At 40.8% G+C, this 18,136-nt stretch overlaps 1 protein-coding gene across 1 annotated transcript in view; it reads left to right on the top strand.

Annotated features, from left to right (window-relative positions):
- Positions 1-18,136, top strand: part of TRDN (triadin) — a gene marked incomplete at its 3' end in the record, with an annotated part of 647,190 nt that overhangs the window by 232,929 nt on the left and 396,125 nt on the right. The window contains exons 12-14 of the mRNA XM_082250910.1: positions 13,123-13,179; positions 14,062-14,109; positions 14,319-14,378. Coding sequence (XP_082107036.1) covers positions 13,123-13,179; positions 14,062-14,109; positions 14,319-14,378 — 165 coding nt within the window. The remainder of the gene's footprint in view (positions 1-13,122; positions 13,180-14,061; positions 14,110-14,318; positions 14,379-18,136) is intronic.

Below are 18,136 nucleotides of genomic sequence, written 5' to 3'. Positions count from 1 at the left end.
AATAACTCCCAGGGTCGGCATTCAAATGTAAATCGCCCACTATTTATATCTAAATTGCACAGGCATTTGTATGTAAATGATGTCAGCAACCCGGTAGAGTTTGGTCGAACACCCCCCGATTAGGTCCAGGCCAGAACTCTCAAACAATGCAAAAGTTTGGACCTGAACCCTATTAATGGGACCCGTACTCAAAGGTCCCCATCTTGAAGGCTTATTTGCAAGTTATTGGCCATAAAAAGGGTATAGGGATCCAGATACTGCCCTGGGAGACATGTATCAATGCATTTTTTTTTTTTTTTTTTTTACAGGAGCAGTGATTTTAATGATGCTTAAAGTGAAACAATAAAAATTAACAATTCCATTATAGTGCCTGGGAGGTCCATTTAGTCAGCCTGTAAAGTGGTGCATCTGTACCATCATAGAACCTGCTGCAGCAAAACTGAAATTTATAAATAAAAAAAATGAAATTTAAATTGCAGGCAATACAATACCATTGCTGGCAATACAAAAATGTGTTGTATCTAATTTGTATCTAATTTGAGCAAGGAAATTTTTCAAACATAGGAGTAACAAGTGTTCTTTCCTAGTCTTGGATTAACAACTAGCTTGGCTTTCAAAATGGTAGACGTTAAAAGCTTTGCGGAAGTGAAAGGACTTTTAGTACTGCATTGTAAACCCATTCCACCCCATTCAGACTGGGACTTTTGCCATGTTCCATCTGGGAGTTATTTAAAAATCTATATATATATATATATATATATATATATATATATATATATATATATATATATATTTTACTTCTAGTGTTTCTTTTTATTTACTTTATACATTTTTGGGGGGAATTAAGCAGCAAGTGGTACTAAGGTAGCATGCCTGGATATGGGTCTGGGGAACCCCACAACATATTTTTTTTTTTTATAATCCTTTTTATGTGTGTTTTTTTTTTCCATGTGTAAAAAAAAAAAAAAAGGCATGGGAGTCTTTCTTTAAAGTTATACCAAACTGTTATCCAGGTATGCAGTAAAGAAAAGGTGAGATGGTGAGCATGTGCTCACTGAACTGTACCAGGTTACATGGTTTCAACATTGGGAGGATACCTAGCAAGGTACCTTGTTCCTCTGTTGAGGGAGCAAGGGCCTCATTCTCACATCTAGTCCCCAAGTGGATCTTGGGGTTTGTGAGGTAAACGTATCTGGAAGCCCCTTTATAATAAGTTAGCCCCTAGATATCCACCTCTCCTTCAGGAGAATGAATATGGTGAACATTTATAACTCCTTGTCACTCATTCCACCAAAAAAATAAAAAAGTAAATAAAGACACCCACACTGTGAAAAAGTATTTTTATTGAAAAAATAAATAAACATTGTTCCCCAATGTAAGTCAGACTTCAATCGTGTCATCATATAATGTAGATCCTAATGAATTGTTATGACCTGCCACCTGGTGATGTTTTCCCACTGCCTCTTGTCTTGATGTTTCCATGTTGCCACAATGACCTGGTGTCCAACTTTGTTTACCCGTTGCACTACCACCTCAAAAAGACAGATCTCTGGCCGGCTTATGTTTGTAAGCTTTGCAAAGGATTCTGGCTAACTTCACTAACCAAATGTGGCCATGACCATATCTGGTCGATTATATCACTCAAGATGCTCATCTGTTCTGTTTTTTTTTTTTTTTTTTTTTTTACAAACTTTAGCCAGCCAGCATTCCTTTATTTGGCAACAGTAGCGCCACCAATGCAAAATGACAAATCCCTGACTGGTTGCTGTTTGTATTTTAGTGGTACTAACACTACTAAAGTTATACAGCTAGGCTAGTGGTAGTGGAAAGGATGAAGCTCTTGCTCCCCCATTGTAAATCCAATGTCAATCATTTCTCCACCAGCGTAGATTTTCATCAGTCATGTCACCCTGACAACTGATGACATTTCCCTAATGTTTGATGATGATGTTTCCAAGCTGCCTGTCACACTGTCCAGTTTGGCAGTTCACCAGACTGCAAACGTGTTTACGTTCAACCTGAACCTAAAGCTCATCCCTCCATCCAGTGAGTGTGGACTTGCTTGTGGACATCTGTGTTCCTGACCTCAACCTCTGTTGGAAAGGTGTTCCTGACCTCAACTAAGTTCCTTAAGAACTGAGAGTTCTTATGGTGATAGCCAGACCATTGTTCTTGATCTTTATGGATAGTCTACAGATGGGTATGGTGCCAGCAGATTGGAAAAAAGCCAACTTGGTACCAATATTTAAAAAAGGGCCGAGATACAGTATATCCCGGGGAACTATAGGCCGGTTAGCCTAACATCAGTAGTCTGCAAAATTTTGGAGGGGATGCTAAGGTACTATATACAAGACTTTAGTAATAAAAACAGTATTATTAGTAGTAACCAGCATGGATTCTTGAAAAATTGTTCTTGCCAGACCACTCTATTAACCTTCTATGGAAAAGTGAGTTGCAATCTAGATAAAGGAAGGCCTGTAGATGTGGTGTATCTGGACTTTGCAAAGGCATTTGACACAGTTCCACACAAATGTCTACTGTACAAACTAAGGTACGTAGGTATGGACCATAGTGTGAGTACTTGGATTAAGAACTGGCTCCACGGGCGAGTCCAGAGGGTGGTGATAAATCGGGAGTACCCGGATTGGGCAGGTGTGGAAAGTGGGGTCCCCCAAGGATCTGTCCTGGGACCAATCATGTTTAACCACTTTAGCCCTGGAGGATTTGGCTGCTCAAAGACCAGGCTCTATTTTGCGATTCGGCACTGCGTGAATTTACCGGACAATTGCGCAGTCGTGCGACACTGTACCCAAATTAAGTTGATGTCCTTTTTTTTCCACAAATAGAGATTTCTTTTGGTGGTATTTAATCACCTGTGCGATTTTTATTTTTTGCGCTATAAACAAAAAAAGAGCGATAATTTTGAAAAAATTACAATATTTATCCAATTTTTTTTATATGAAATTCTCAAAAAAAATGTAAAAATCAAATTTTTTTAACATTTTAGGCCAATTTGTTTTCTGCTACATATTTTTGGTAAAAAAAATTGCAATAAGCGTATTTTGATTGGTTTGCGCAAAAGTTGTTGCGTTTACTAACTATGGGAAAGATTTATGTCATTTTTATTGTTTTTTTTTAAACTAGTAATGGCGGCAATCTGTGATTTTTTATTTTTTTTTTATTTTGCGGGACTGAGACATTGTGGCGGACAGATCGGACCCCTGACTGACATTTTTGACACTTTTGGGGGTACCAGTGACATTACTACAGTAATCAGTGCTATACATATGCACTGTTACTGTAAAAATTTCACTGGCAGGGAAGGGGTTAACTTTATTGGTGATTAAGGGGTTAAGTGTGTCCCTAGGGGCCTGATTCTAACTCTTAGGGGGCGTGGCTAGTGAAGTAATCACAGAGACATACGATCCTACATAGCAGGATCTCATAGCCTCTTTCATTTCTTCAGGGAGAATGACAGATGGCTGTGTTTACATCAGCCGTCTGTCTTTCTACCTCTCCAGTGGAAGATCGCAAATGGCCGGCGGACATCGGAGCAGGCGTTCACACGCTAGGCAGGGAATGAGCGGGGGCAGGAGCGCGCCACCAGCGGCGCACGCTCGCTCCTACACGCTCGTGGGCGAGCAACGTAGTTCTACGTTGCTTTGCCCAGGAGAGGCTGACTGCCGTGCGGCGGTCGGCATGTGGTTAATATATTTATAAACGACCTAGAGGAGGGGATATCCAGCACAATCTCCATATTTGTGGATGATACAAAGCTAAGCAGGCCAATATCATCTACACATGACGTTGTAACCTTACAAGCAGACCTGAACAAAATAATGGGGTGGATAACTACATGGTAGATGAGGTTTAATGTTGAAAAATTTAAGGAAATGTACTTGGGTGTCAGAAATACAAATGCAAGTTACTCGCTAGGAGGGGAATCTCTGGGTGAAACTAAGATGGAAAAGGACCTGGGGGTCTTAGTGGACAACAGGCTTGGCAGTGGCATGCAATGCCAAGCAGCTACAAGCAAAGCCAACAGAATACTGGCATGTATAAAAAAGGGGATTCACTCCAGAGATAAAAAGATTATTCTCCCACTTTAGAAGACTCTGGTCCAGCCCCATCTTGAATATGCCTTCCAGTTCTGGCCACCGTTCCTCAGGAAGGATGTGCTGGAACTGGAGAGAGTCCAGAGAAGGGCAACAAAGATAATTAGGAGCATGGAGGACATCAGCTATGAGGAAAGACTGCAAGCACATAACTTATTCTCTCTGTAGAAGAGACGTTTGGGAGGGGATATGATATCAATGTACAAATACTGTACTGGTGACCATAGCATAAGGAACAAACTTTTCAGAAAAAGGGAATACAATAAAACATGGGACCACTCACTAAAACTAGAAGAAAAGCGGTTTAACCTTAAACTATTTAAGGGTTTCTTTACTATTAGAATGGTAAGGATGTGGAATACTCTTCCACAAGCAGTGGTATCTGCAGGGAGCATTGATAGTTTAAAAAAACTATTAGATGGGCACCTTAAAGACCACAACATACAGGGGTATACAATGTATGGTTAGCAGTAAACACACACGCACATACACTATGGGTTGGACTGGATAAACTGAAGTCTTTTTTTCAACCTCACCAACTATGTATGTAACTATGTATCTACTGTATGTAACGTCTGTTGGAAAGGTGTGCTTAAACTGGATTGCAACCTGCAGAAGAACTGGGTAAAGCTAAAGAAGTGGGGTCAACCTAAATTATTCATAGATAAAAATCAAGAATATTCAACTGTAACCTCAACTGTCAAGTTTAAGTGCCGGTTCACATTATTGCGGCTTGCAAGATCGCATGTAATTCGGAGCGCACTGCTCCTTCATTACATGCAATCTCATGTGCGGATGCGAGTTCAGCCATACACTTTGTATGGCTGAATTTGCACTGTATCCGCGGCAAACACGCACAGGAGGCTTTTTTTGAGCCGCATCAGAATCGGATCGCACAGTGGTTCACACTTGTGCGATCCGATCCTGTGCGAACTGTCAGATCACACTGCGATATGCGATCAAACTGGGGGTGTCGTTAACATTTAATTGACACCCCCTGCATATCGCATATGGCAGTGTGAACTGCCAGATGTGCGGATGCGATGCGGGATCACGCTGCATATTCGCAGCATTCCCGCATCGCACAAATGTGAACCGAGCCTAACTGTAAACCTGTCACTCGAAAAATGGTTTCTAAAAAGAAAAATCCCTGCACAAGAAAGCAATATTCTAGCTAGGAGTGAGTCTGAATTTAACGGGATAATACATATCAAACCAAAAATACAATATATTACATCTCACATATCACTAGATAAGGTTTTTATCTTGTGATCTGGCTAATAACAAAGCTCCTGTATTATAGTGCCCCCATTCTGGATAAAGAAGAATACAGAGGCACCTGTGGACAGCAGCATTGTCGGTCTGGGGAGAGTGTTAGATTTACTAGCAGATTTAAATACACTAACAAATTGAAGCCAAACCCCAGCTAAAACGTTTAAGCAAATACAGCAAACTGTTTTTTTTTTTTTTTTTGGGGGGGGGGGGGGGGGGTTTACATAATTAAAAGCTAATCAATGTAAACATCCCTGTCAATGGTACATGGTTTGTCTAATCTCTGTTACTGATACATTCTGCTGGAGAGCTCGTTCTTTTGAAAAACAACACACTTTTTAGCTGGATACCACATGAAAAAAAGAGGAAAGAAAGCCTAAAAAGTAAATCAATGCAGCCATCACATCTAAGAATTGGTAAACTGCAATGTAATACATGCTTGCTTTTAGGTTTAATACTACTACAATTCTCTTCAAGAGCTACAGCCTCTGGCAAAATCTAGGTCACTACAGGCGCAGTAGCGATGAGGGGTTTAATGGAAGGAACCACAGCACACAGTGGGGAACCAGCCATTCAACAGATGCGGAAGGATGTTGGATGCCAAAACTTCAGACAGATGCTGTAGCTCTTAAAGGGCGTCAAATATGAACTCACTGCAGGCTAAAATTTCAAGTGTTTTATTTGCAGGGATTTTAGATTTTTTTTTTTTTAGAATCCTTTATTGGCTGGCAGATGACTGCTGTTATTAAATGTGTAGTTTAGTTCCCTCATATAAGCCATCAGCCGGGCTGTACTTTATAAAAGTTCAGAATACAGCACACAGACTCCTGCTAGGTGGCTGGCATTTATTCTTACTTTAACCACTTCAGGACCGGAAAGGTTTTACCCCCTAATGACCAGGCCATTTATTGTGATACGGCACTGCATTACTTTACTCGACAATTGTGTGGTCTTGCGATGCTGTGTGTAAAATTATTTTTTTCCTCACAAATAGAGCTTTCTTTTGCTGGTATTTTATCACCTCTGCATTTTTTTTTTCTTTTTTTGCGCTTTTAAACAAAAAAAGATCAACAATTCTGAAAAAAAATATATATATATTTTTTTACTTTCTGCTATAAAACATTCCCAATAAAAAGTAAAAATCTAATTTTTACATAATTTTAGGGCTAATTTGTATTCTGCTACATATTTTTGCTAAAGAAAATCCTAATAAGTGTATATTGATTGGTTTGTGCAAAAGTTCTAGTGTCTACAAACTAGGGTAAAGATTTATGTCATTTCTATTTTTTTTTATTTTTTTTTAATAGTCATGGTGATTTTTAGCGGGACTGCGACATTTCGGCAAACAGATCGGACACCTAACTGACATTTTTGACACTTTTGGTGGGACCAGTGGCATTACTACAGTAATCAGTGCTAAAAATATGCACTGGTATTGTACTAATGACACTGGCAGGGAAGGGGGGACACAAGGGGCGATCAAATGGTTAAATATGTCCCTAGTGGGTGTTTTCTAACTGTGTGGGGGATGGGCTTGCTTAATGAACACAGAGACTCGTGTTCCTATATAGGAGGAACACAGGATCCCTGTGTTCATTAGTAACAGAACAGCGGTCTGCCATGTTTACATTGGCAGACCACCGTTCTGACTCCATGGGGAGCGATCGCGGGTGCCTGCCAAACATCGTGGCTGCTGAACCAGCTGATTGTCTCCCCCTGTAGCCAATTGGTGTGTGTGCGCGCTCCCACTAGCTGTCCAGCCAAAAGACGTACAGGTACATCATTTCGCGGGACCGAGCCGACCTGCCACAGTATAAGTAAGACGGCTGGTCGGCAAGTGGTTAAGAAAAGTGCTTGACAATCTTGTCCAAGTATGATAAACTTGCCTACGAAATGTCACAGTGAAGCAGTAAAGCCTGCATTTTATTTATCTGTATTTGTAATTTAGTGGATTACACATTTTTAAATATACACAAGATGGTATTTATGATAAAGCTTCCAAATGCTCAGAGCCCTGAGGAAGGGGGGACACCCCCGAAACACGTAAGCTGTATTTAGAAGTTTACTCCTGTATACAGTTTCCTTTGCATACGATAATGTGATCAGGCTCTTATGATCTGGTGTACTATAAATGCTGTGTGGGTTTTCAATGAACAGTTCCAGTTCTCATACAAGCTATTGTCGGCTAGTCTTGTATGCTCAGCTATATTATCTGGATCCTATATCCTATGTTCCGTCACAGTGTCCATTCTGACACAGAGCCATGCCTTGGCCCCACCCCCTCTCTCCTAATTGGCTGTCTGGCTATGATTGGCTGTTTGACTGTCTCAGCCAATGAGGAGGGAGAGTCTCTAATGCTTATCACTGTAAGGAGGAAAATGCTCTCACGCACATTGCTGGATCGATTGGAAGCTCAAGTAAGTATTACATGGGGCTGGGGGGACTGCTGCACATAAAAGGTTTTTTTACCTTCATGCATACAATGCATAAAGGTAAAAACCCTCAGCCTTTAGAACCACTTTAATTTGCATGCAGACTGTTCTGGATAATGCCCACATGCCCACATGCTGAGCCTCTGTGTTTAAACAGACCTGAAATTGAAAGAATCTCAAAGAGATAGATAGTGCTGGATGTCCTTCAGCTAGAAAATGAGGTGGGCTTTTTCTGTCTTGCTGCAGTTTCTAATGCACATTGTGAAAAGCTCACAGTGTGTAGTAAATTAGAGTAAGACATTTTAGTACAGGAGAGGAACCTAGAAGACTTAAAGTAGTATTAAACACTAAGAGTCAGTTCACACTGGGGTGGCACGACTCTGTACTACTTCGGGGGCGACTTGTGCATTCCCATGCACCACGACTTCGGAGCGACTTGCAGGGACTTCACATAATGGAAGTCTATGCAAGTCGCTCCGAGGTCGCCCCGAAGTAGTACAGGACCCTTTTTCTAAGTCGGGGCGACTTGTGTCGCTCCTATTAGAACGGGTCCTGTAGCGGTCAATGGACCGCGAGGGAGCGCGACTTGTCAGGCTGACAAGTCGCCTGACAAGTCGCGCTAATGTGAATCGAGTCTAACTGTGCTTTTTAAGTATTGCGTTTTATGTCAACAAGTTCTCTTTTACCCAGTGCATCGTTCACCAAATGCGTTTGTATAAACACTTACAACTCTGACTGCACAACAGAGTCAGTTTTGGTTCTCAGGTCGCTGTTTCAGCGAACGTAATGGTAGGGACGCCACATTCCCTGTGTATTCCATATGCTCTGTTCAGATTGGACCTCACAGGCATAAAGTGGGGAGTGGACAGGGAAGTAGGAGAGTAGGGGAGTATATTGGCACCCAGTTACCTGATTGTATGGATGCATGTATATGGCAGCATGTATATGGTAGCAGTAGGCAGATGTGGCTCCTTGGGTCCCAGAAAGGGATGACATAGGGAAGAGATGAATTTGACAGATGGAATGCATAAATAAATACCCCTTTATTTTGTCTAATGTTAGTTCCAATGATTGTGAGCTCAATTTAGCATCCAAAATGTAATATTTTCAGAAAACTACTGCATTATGACCACTAGAAGGAGCATATAATCATAGGAACATATTAGACATAGTAGTGGGATTATTCATTCCAAAATTCAACTACACAAATATCCAAAGTGTTCAAAGAAGTAAATAAAAACTATCAAAAAGTCCATGATACAGAATCATATAATCAAAGTGTCCATAGTGTCCATATTTGCATCAAAATATAAATAATCCTTGAACACTTTGGACACTTTTTTTTTTGGATGAATTTTAGAGGTCATATTTATTTTTATGACTTTTCATTTTTTAATATTTAATATGCATTTTTGATTATTTTAATCACTCTATGAGCCCCACCACTATATACACTATATTATCAAAAGTATTGGGACGCCTGCCTTTATACGCACATGAACTTTAACCGCTTGCCGACTGCGCACAGTATATTTACTGCGGCAGTCGGCCCCGGCCAGGCAGAGTGACGTAGGTCTACGTCGCTCGCCTGTCACTCCTTCCAGAGCCAATAGCGGGCGGGCGCGCGCCCGCCGAGGCGCGCGCCCGCCGAGGCTCGTTCACGGAGGAGTGCGGGAGTGTGACTGGCGGACCCGATGTCCGCCGGTCACACTACGATCGCCGCTACAGCGGGAGAAAGACAGAGCGGCTTGTGTAAACAAGCCACCTGTCAGTTCTCCCTGTGTAAAAGTGAAGATCAAACAGTTCTACTATGTAGAACTGTTGATCTTTGTTTTTACACTAGTAGACCTGTCCCTACACAGTTAGAATCACGCCCCTAGGACACACTTAACCCCTCCCTGTCCAATACTGTTAACCCCTTCCCTGCCAGTGTCATTTTTGCAGTAACAGTGCATATATATAGCACTGATTACTGCAGTAATGTCACTGGTACCCCCAAAAGTGTCAAAAATGTCAGTCAAGGGTCCGATCTGTCCGCCGCAATGTCGCAGTACCGCAAAAAAAATCGCAGATCGCCGCCATTACTCGTTAAAAAAAAAAACACCAAAAATGACAAAAATCTTTCCCTTTGTTAGTAAACGCGATAACTTTTGCGCAAACCAATCAAAATACGCTTTTTGCGATTTTTTTTACCAAACATAGGTAGCGTAAAACAAATTGGCCGAAAATTTTAAAAAATTTTGATTTTTACATTTTTTTTGGGGGGAATTTCATATAAAAAAAAGTGAAAAATATTGTTGTTTTTGCAAAAATTACGCTCTTTTTTTGTTTATAGCGCGTGATCAAAAAATCGCACAGGTGATCAAATACCACCAAAAGAAAGCTCTGTTTGTGGGAAAAAAAGGACGTGAAATTCGTTTAGGTACAGCGTCGCACGACCGCGCGATTGTCCGTTAAAGTCACGCAGTAAAAAATCGCAAAATAACCCCTGGTCTTTTAGCAGGAAAATCCTCCGGTGGTAAAGTGGTTAATGGCATCTCAGTCTTAGTCTGTAGGGTTCATTATTGTGTTTGCCCACCCTTTGCAGCTATAACAGCTTCAACTCTTCTGGGCGAGTTTGGGGTGGAGGAACTTGACTAGCGTGCACAGAGTCCTGACCTCAACCCAATAAAACACTTTTGGGATGAATTAGAGCAGAGACTGCAAGCCAGGCCTTCTGGTCCAACATCAGTGCCTGACCTCACAAATGTGCTTCCGGAAGAACGGTCAAACATTCTCATAGAACAGTGTGGACAGCCTTCCCAGAAGAGTTGAAGCTGTTATAGCTGCAAAGGGTGGGCAAACTCAATATTGAACCCTACGGACTAAGACTGGGATGCTATGAAAGTTCATGTGCGTGTAAAGGCAGGCGTTCCAATACTTTTGGTAATATAGTGTATGTCACTTTAGAAGGAGAAGATTCCAAATCAGTGGCCCTAGAACCCACTGAATCAAGGGAAGGGGGTGGGACTATAATGGATCTATTGTCAAAAGTATATTGGTAAGAAAAAAAACAAGATATAAAATCCAACAATATTTATTGATTATTTATATAAAAACATCAACACGTATAATATGACGAAAAAAAGTGCAACAGCATTCAAATGTCGTGATTGTAGTAATCAAATGTGTGATTGCTCTGTTCTATGCATTTCGCGGGAATACTCCAGCTTCATCAGGAACTATAGCATTTTTAATTCACCCTCTTATGAGGCCATGATTACATTCATGCCTTAAAATATTCATAGAGAAAAAAGACAATCAATACATGATAAGAAAATAAAACAATTTTCAATGACTTGTATTGTACAAAAACAAATACAAACATATTAGAGAGAAAAGAAGCATAAAGTATATTATAAAATTTATATCCACTGCTTACCAAACTTTACAAACATTTTAGCTTGTCTATCATTGATTTGGACCTCAGATCGCATCTTCCACCAGCATGCCACATAACTCCAAGCCAAATGATCCCGATAGGGCCAAGGGGTCCCACCAGGGAGTGGCTATAACGTGTAGGCTGGACTAGTCTTCCGTAGGTGCCACCAACGCAGGCAATAGGTGGAGCTAATGGTCTGCAAAAATTATATATATTCAACTAGTATCACCAACGCTTAAAGCACAACAGCTAGAGCGTATCACAATCCCTATTAACCCTCCTCTTATGTTAGAATTCTGTTCCTATCCATGATGTTAACGGGTCGGTTTTGACCCGTGTTTTAAATCAGCCATAAAATACCCTCTGAATAATTATTTATCATCAAATTTGTTTCTTACCTCTTGGTTACCTTGTTAGGCTTCTTTATCCTTGAAAAGATTGGTTTTAATATTTTTGGTGTGACCCCTTAGACCTTTCTTTTGATAGCATACCTCTCATTTTCAAATTTAAAAAATGGTAAAATAAAGTCAGCAACTCTGAAATGTATTTGTCCTATGTTTCTTTACTTTATTTAGAGAAGCAGACAAGCAGGAAAAGAGATAGGCCCCCTCCCTAACTACAGCTCACAGGGTTGAGAGGGGATTGGCTGTCAATGTTACTAAGCAGAGAGAGTGTTTATGATTTCAGTTTTGGCACTTATTAGTGTCCTAAAATCCTATATTATAACTGGGTCAGAATTGACCCTAACACCATAAACGTCTTCATTTTCACCACAGTATTTTATAATTTAGTGAAAAGGATTCTTTTTCTATTACATTGTTTAAATAGAGGTTCCTGACAAAGTAAAAAAATCTTGATGCAATAAACAAATTTATGTGATACTTATAGACATTCAAAACCTGAAAACGGGTCGGTTCTGACCCTAACATAAGAGGAGGGTTAAGGGCTAGAGCCTTTAAAACATGTCTAGCTGTGTCTAGCTACCCCTCCTAATCCAAATCCAAATGACCCCTGTGATAACAGAGGGAAAAAACAACAAGATTAGGCCAAAAGGAGAAAGGCAAGAGATACACTTTTTCATAGTGTATGTCACTTATCTCTGTACCAAACACTACTGTTTCTAATCCTCCTGTGCTGAAAACTGATGTACTCTATAAGCAGACAATAGGATTAGGTGTTTAGCCATCGCTTTGCCCATTCAAATTTATGTTGAAAGGTTATATTAATGACATTGTTATGTGGGGTAGGAAAAAGGTAATTAACCCTGTGTATGCTCCTTTACAAACTGACAGGGAGCTTACACAATGATAAGAGCCAGGGCTCTGACAGGGGTGGAGAATGGGGACTGTAAGTGTCTGTAGGTGGTTGGTCAATTGAAATAACCTATTACTTTGCCCTGAATGGGTAAAATGACTGATTTATTTTAGGGCTTAATTTTTTTCCTTTTAGGTTTTAGTGAAATTCATTATAAAAATACTGCTCATTGAATCTTTGGTGCACTTTCCAGCAACACAATGCCTTAATTAAATGAATGGTGATGTTTGTAAAGAGAATTTAAAACACATTACACAAAAAAAAAAAAACACATGGGTGTGAATGTGACCTAGGAGAATGGGAGCACAGGGCAAACCTCAGCAGCGTGAGGATAGTTTCAATCTAATAGGCGGTTGCAAAGGAAGATGCAAAACCACTGCAGGAAGAAAAAGTATGTATGTGTATATATATATATATATATATATATATATATAAATAATTCCTATATTTTTTGGAAAGTTGGGCATGATGGTGCAGACATTGTGAAAATAATGAATCTGCAAAAGCACTTTGTCCTGACCAGTGGCTATTTTCAACACTGTACTTAATTTATGTGTTTCTTTTTTAGCTGTAGGAAAAGAAACACCTAAGAAAGCCAAAGCTGAAAAGGAAGCTCCTCCCAAAGGTCAGTAACTGCTAGCGGGAAGAAAGATGTACTATAACAAAGTGATCGTTGAACAGAAAAGAGAAATAGCAGTGCATGTGTTTAAAAACAGAAACAAAGAAAAAATAAGATCCATGGTGGCCAATTGGGCATTCAATTTGCACTCCAGACCAAATAGAAAAATAAATAATGTGGCCTTGTATTATTATATCAATACATGTATTGTTTTTAAATGTAAGCAGTGTGGGAACATGAAATTGACCTGCCTTTTGCAAACTCCTCTTTAGGAGAACTCAAGCTAGGGCAGGGAAGAGCAGGATTTGCAGCCAACCAGGTGTGATGCAAGCACATTTGTTAACAGGGATCATGCTGATAGGAGAAGAGAGCAGTGTGATAGAAAGACATGAGCTCATCATTCTATCATTTTTTTTTCATCGCTCAGCCATAAGCCGGGGGAGGGAAGTGTTATTCAACTGGAGCAAGGAAAATCAGGTTCCCCCCTCTGCCAGACAGGGCACCATTATGTGGCAGAGCTATGTAAATCTCAGAACTGGATAGACAAAAATAAAAAAAACAAACCTTTGGCAAGCAAAGCAGCTCCTATATACAGTATATATTGTATATATGTATTTAGCTGTGTGACTGGAGTTCAGCCTAAAACTTGATTTTTCAGCTTACAGAAAAACAGAAAAGTGACGGCAAAAAGACTGAGTAGTCCATTGAGTCTGCTATATTTTTTTTTTTGGTAACTTTTTTGTCAGTGTATAGAAGAATAATTATGTTTGGATTACGTTGTATAGGCAATATCTCCTATTTCTTTTCTTCTGTTTTTTTATTTGAGTTCCAAATTCTTCTCCTAACCTTTAAAGCACATTTTATCTCTTATTTCTAATCCACCCGTAGAAAAGAAAAAATCTGAACCAAAAACAAAAGCTGAAAAGAAAGCACCAGGTATGTCTCAGCAAAATGCTCAATAACTCTGAACTTTGAAATATGGCAAACGTTGTGTAAGGGCTAGCATGATTGCTTTCTGTTGAATGCATTGTGATGAGCTTCTCTTCAGTCTAAGAGAGCAGAAAAAATGTCAGTATCTTATGTTTCTTAAGCATTCCATAGTTCATATGCATACCATTTAATTACATTTTTCTGCTTCATTTTAGAAGTTACAAAAGACAAGCCGGAACCCAAAGAAAAAACTGGGAAGAAAGCTGCAGACAAAGGTTGGAAGCTCCATTCAGGGAGAACAATGACAAATATACTATAACATGTTATTTAACCTACTTTGAATTGTCATACTTATGAAACTCCTTTTAGAAGTTCCCAATTGCTATTTGTTGCTGAATAAGGGTGTATTAAGCTAAAAGTTTTTACTTTGTCAAAATTTTGGCAAAAAACTTGAAATTTCATTGAAATTTTTCAGTTTGATAAAATGCATCAACGGTGAAGGCAAAGTTAAGGTGGTATTAAGATGGAGTGGATTTTAAAGGCTAATTCTGCCTTTTGCCAAAAATCATAAATGCACCCCCCAAAAAAAAAATGCTTTTTTTATTTTTTTGCATTGAAGCTTGCAAAGTGTCACGAGACCCTTGCTCGCTCGCTTCCGCTCTCCCGACACTCTGCTACTAGTGAGTCAGCTTGCAGATCGCAACGTCTGATGGTTCACTTATCCAAGGTTCCGGGATCCGAACTACAGCTATGTGCCATTCGGAATCCATAAGAACAAACACCAGGCAGGCTGTATGTAAGTTCCAACAGGAAGAACTTTTATTGGAAGTACACAACACACTTTTATACAGAATTTGGAACATCCCGCCACCAACAACCGCTTTCCCATTGGTCAATTGCAAAGTACATGCAGTTCTCCTTCAGGTCCTCCTTAGCCATGCAAATGAGGACTTGAAAATGAGTCAGCAGGGAGTGGTCCGATAGCTTGATTAGAAGGACTGTTATGTGTAATAAGACAGAAGCCCCCAGGGGGAAATCAATGTACACAATAGCCAGACACGGAACAATGGGAGGTCATCAGCACTTAGCATGAGACAGGGCAATCCACATTCCCTCCCAATACACAAACAAAAGGAAAGCCTCTCTGACACTGAAAGATATGTAACACACACAGCACTCAGAAATCACAGACCTCATGGCAAATGGGAACAAATCTCAATATTTCTACATGGAGACATTGCTGACAAATATGAAGCAATCCAAACCATCACCCATCTGTCCTTAAATTCCAGTGAAGGTGAACACCGTCACACAAAGCATTTCAGTTTTGATCAGTAGATCATATGTCCCATGCTCAGGCTCCTGCAGACTATAGCTTCGACCCAGGTCAATACCGAGGTATGGACCTTCAGCCCTGGTTCACACTGCCGCAGATTAGTGCGATTTTCACTGCCAATTTCATTGTGGCCTGCAACTTTATTTACCAGAAGTATATGCAAGTCGCAATGAAATTAGAAAATAAGTAGTGCAGGAACCTTTTTAGTATATCACTGAGACATGAGTAGTGGCGATATGAACCGTTCCATTGCTGGCAATCGGGTGTAACTTGTCATGTGCTTTGGAACTGTCACATTGCATGACAAATTGCACCAATGTGAACAAGGACTCAGGTTACAGGGCTGGAAGAAGTATCCATTGACTACAAGTGGAGTGACCTCACATGTTCTGTAAAAGAATGATGCGGTGCAGGTAAAGGCATGCACAGCAGCACCAGATTAAAAAAAAAAATACAGTACCCTGAACGATGTGGATGAGATTTCTCCCGCAACTCTGTGGGCGGCCCATAAAACAACAATCAGGGGGAAGCTTCTCCAAATTGCGTCCACCATTAAACGAGATAGGCGATCTTATATTGACCGGCTTGAAAAGGAATTCACCAATCTTAGTTCTTGCCACAAACAGAACCCAACCGCAGTGTCTGCAAGGGCTCTGGATGCGGCCAGGGCTGAACTTAACCTGGCTCTGACCAACTCGGCTGAAAAGCACCTCCGCTGGCAAAGCGCCAGGTTCTATAACCTCAGGGACAAGTTGGGCTCTATGCTGGCTCTTAACCTTAGACCTAGACCAAGACTCCAGACTCTTCCTAAAATATCTGTAAGTGGTGGTTGTAGGACCCAAAATCCACAACGTATCATGGAGGAGTTTTCAACTTACTTTGAACGGCTTTACAAGTCTGAATCTTCCGGGAAAGCTCTCAATATGCATGACTTTTTACGGGACTTGCCCATACCTAGTGTTTCCACAACTCATAGGGATATCCTGGAAGCTAACTTCACTGTAGAGGAAATTAAATTGGTAATTAAGGACCTTAAAGTTGGCTCTTGCCCTGGCCCGGATGGCTTCTCTAATATTTACTATAAAACCTTCTCGGAGATGCTTTCCCCCTATCTAGCGAGGTTTTTTAATACTCTCAAAGGTGGGACTCCCATAGATAAGCAAAGCAACATAGCCTTTATCTCCGTCATTCCAAAACCGGACAAGGACCCAGGTGAGGTGGGTAATTACAGACCCATCTCATTAATCAATAATGATTTAAAAATCCTCACTAAAATTCTGGCCAATAGATTAGCGTCTTTCATCAACCATTATATTCATAAGGACCAAGTAGGCTTCATCCCGGGGAGGCAGGGTCCGGACCAGGTGCGACGCGCTATTGACATAATCTCCATATTGCAAACTGGGTGGGATGGTAGAGGTCCACAGGAAGGTATTCTTCTTTCTATAGATCTGCAAAAGGCCTTCGATTCGGTCGAATGGCCGTATTTATTCACGATCCTGGAACGCTGGGGCTTTGGGGATAACTTCATGGGAATAATTAGGTCTCTATACTCCTACCCGACAGCACAAATCAGATACCAGGGCTTTTATTCGAGGGCATTCCCAATTTCGAAAGGAACAAGGCAGGGTTGTCCCCTATCCCCCCTTATATTCGCCATAGCGATAGAAACGCTGGCCCTTGCACTCCGCACCAACCCGGATATAAAAGGGGTGTTGTGCGGACCTCAGGAACATAAATGTGCATTATTTGCGGATGATGTACTCATGTTTGTAACTTCCCCTTCCACCTCCCTGCCAAACATTTGCAAGGTGCTGGAAGACTTTGCGAAATTCTCTGGCCTTAAAGTTAACCTGGCAAAATCATCGGTTCTGAATATCTCCGTTAATGCTGTAGAGGCTCAACGTTTAAAATCTTCATTTGCTTTTACCTGGAAAGACAAGCAAATTAAATACTTGGGGGTTAACCTGACGGCCAAATTGGAAGATCTCCATAAAGCGAATTACACAAGTATCTACCAAGTCTTGGGTAAAGAAATGCAGGGTTGGTTACTTCATCATTTATCATGGTTGGGTAGAATCAATGCTATAAAGATGAATCTGCTCCCCAGACTCCTTTACCTGTTCAGAGCATTGCCGATCCCCCTTCTCAAAGCCCCGTTACGCTCTTTCCAAAACTCTGTCATAAAATTTATCTGGGGCGGCAAGGGATACAGATTGTCTCGCAAGACTCTGTACTGCCCAAGGAAACAAGGAGGGCTGGGAGTCCCCAATTTCTGGCTCTATTATCAAGCCGCCAGGTTGTCTCAACTATCCATAATATACTCCCGCTACGAAAAGCCGGATTGGGTTCAAATAGAAAAACAGGCAGTACCCTCTTACACACTGGATTTCCTTCTCTGGTGCCCCCCTAAAAACAGACCTCCCATTCTATCCCCGGTCCTGTCGTCCTCCTTCGCTTTATGGGACAAACTACGATGTCTGCCATCCCTCACCTCTAGCATGTGTCCATTATCTCATCTATTCCACAATCCGGCCTTTCACCCAGGAATGGACATCAAGGCGTTCCAGTGGTGGCTAGACAAGGGCCTCTATCGTATCGGACACTTTTTTACGCAAAGCGGACCCTTCTCACTTGCACATTGTACTGACAAGCTTGAATTGCCAAAATCTGAAACATACCGTTTCTATCAAATCT

This window comes from Pelophylax lessonae (assembly GCF_965119305.1).
Source record: "Pelophylax lessonae genome assembly, chromosome: 3".
Classification (NCBI taxonomy): Eukaryota; Metazoa; Chordata; class Amphibia; order Anura; family Ranidae; genus Pelophylax; species Pelophylax lessonae.
Note: the sequence above shows the minus strand (reverse complement) of the source record. Positions and strands in the feature narration are given on the sequence as shown.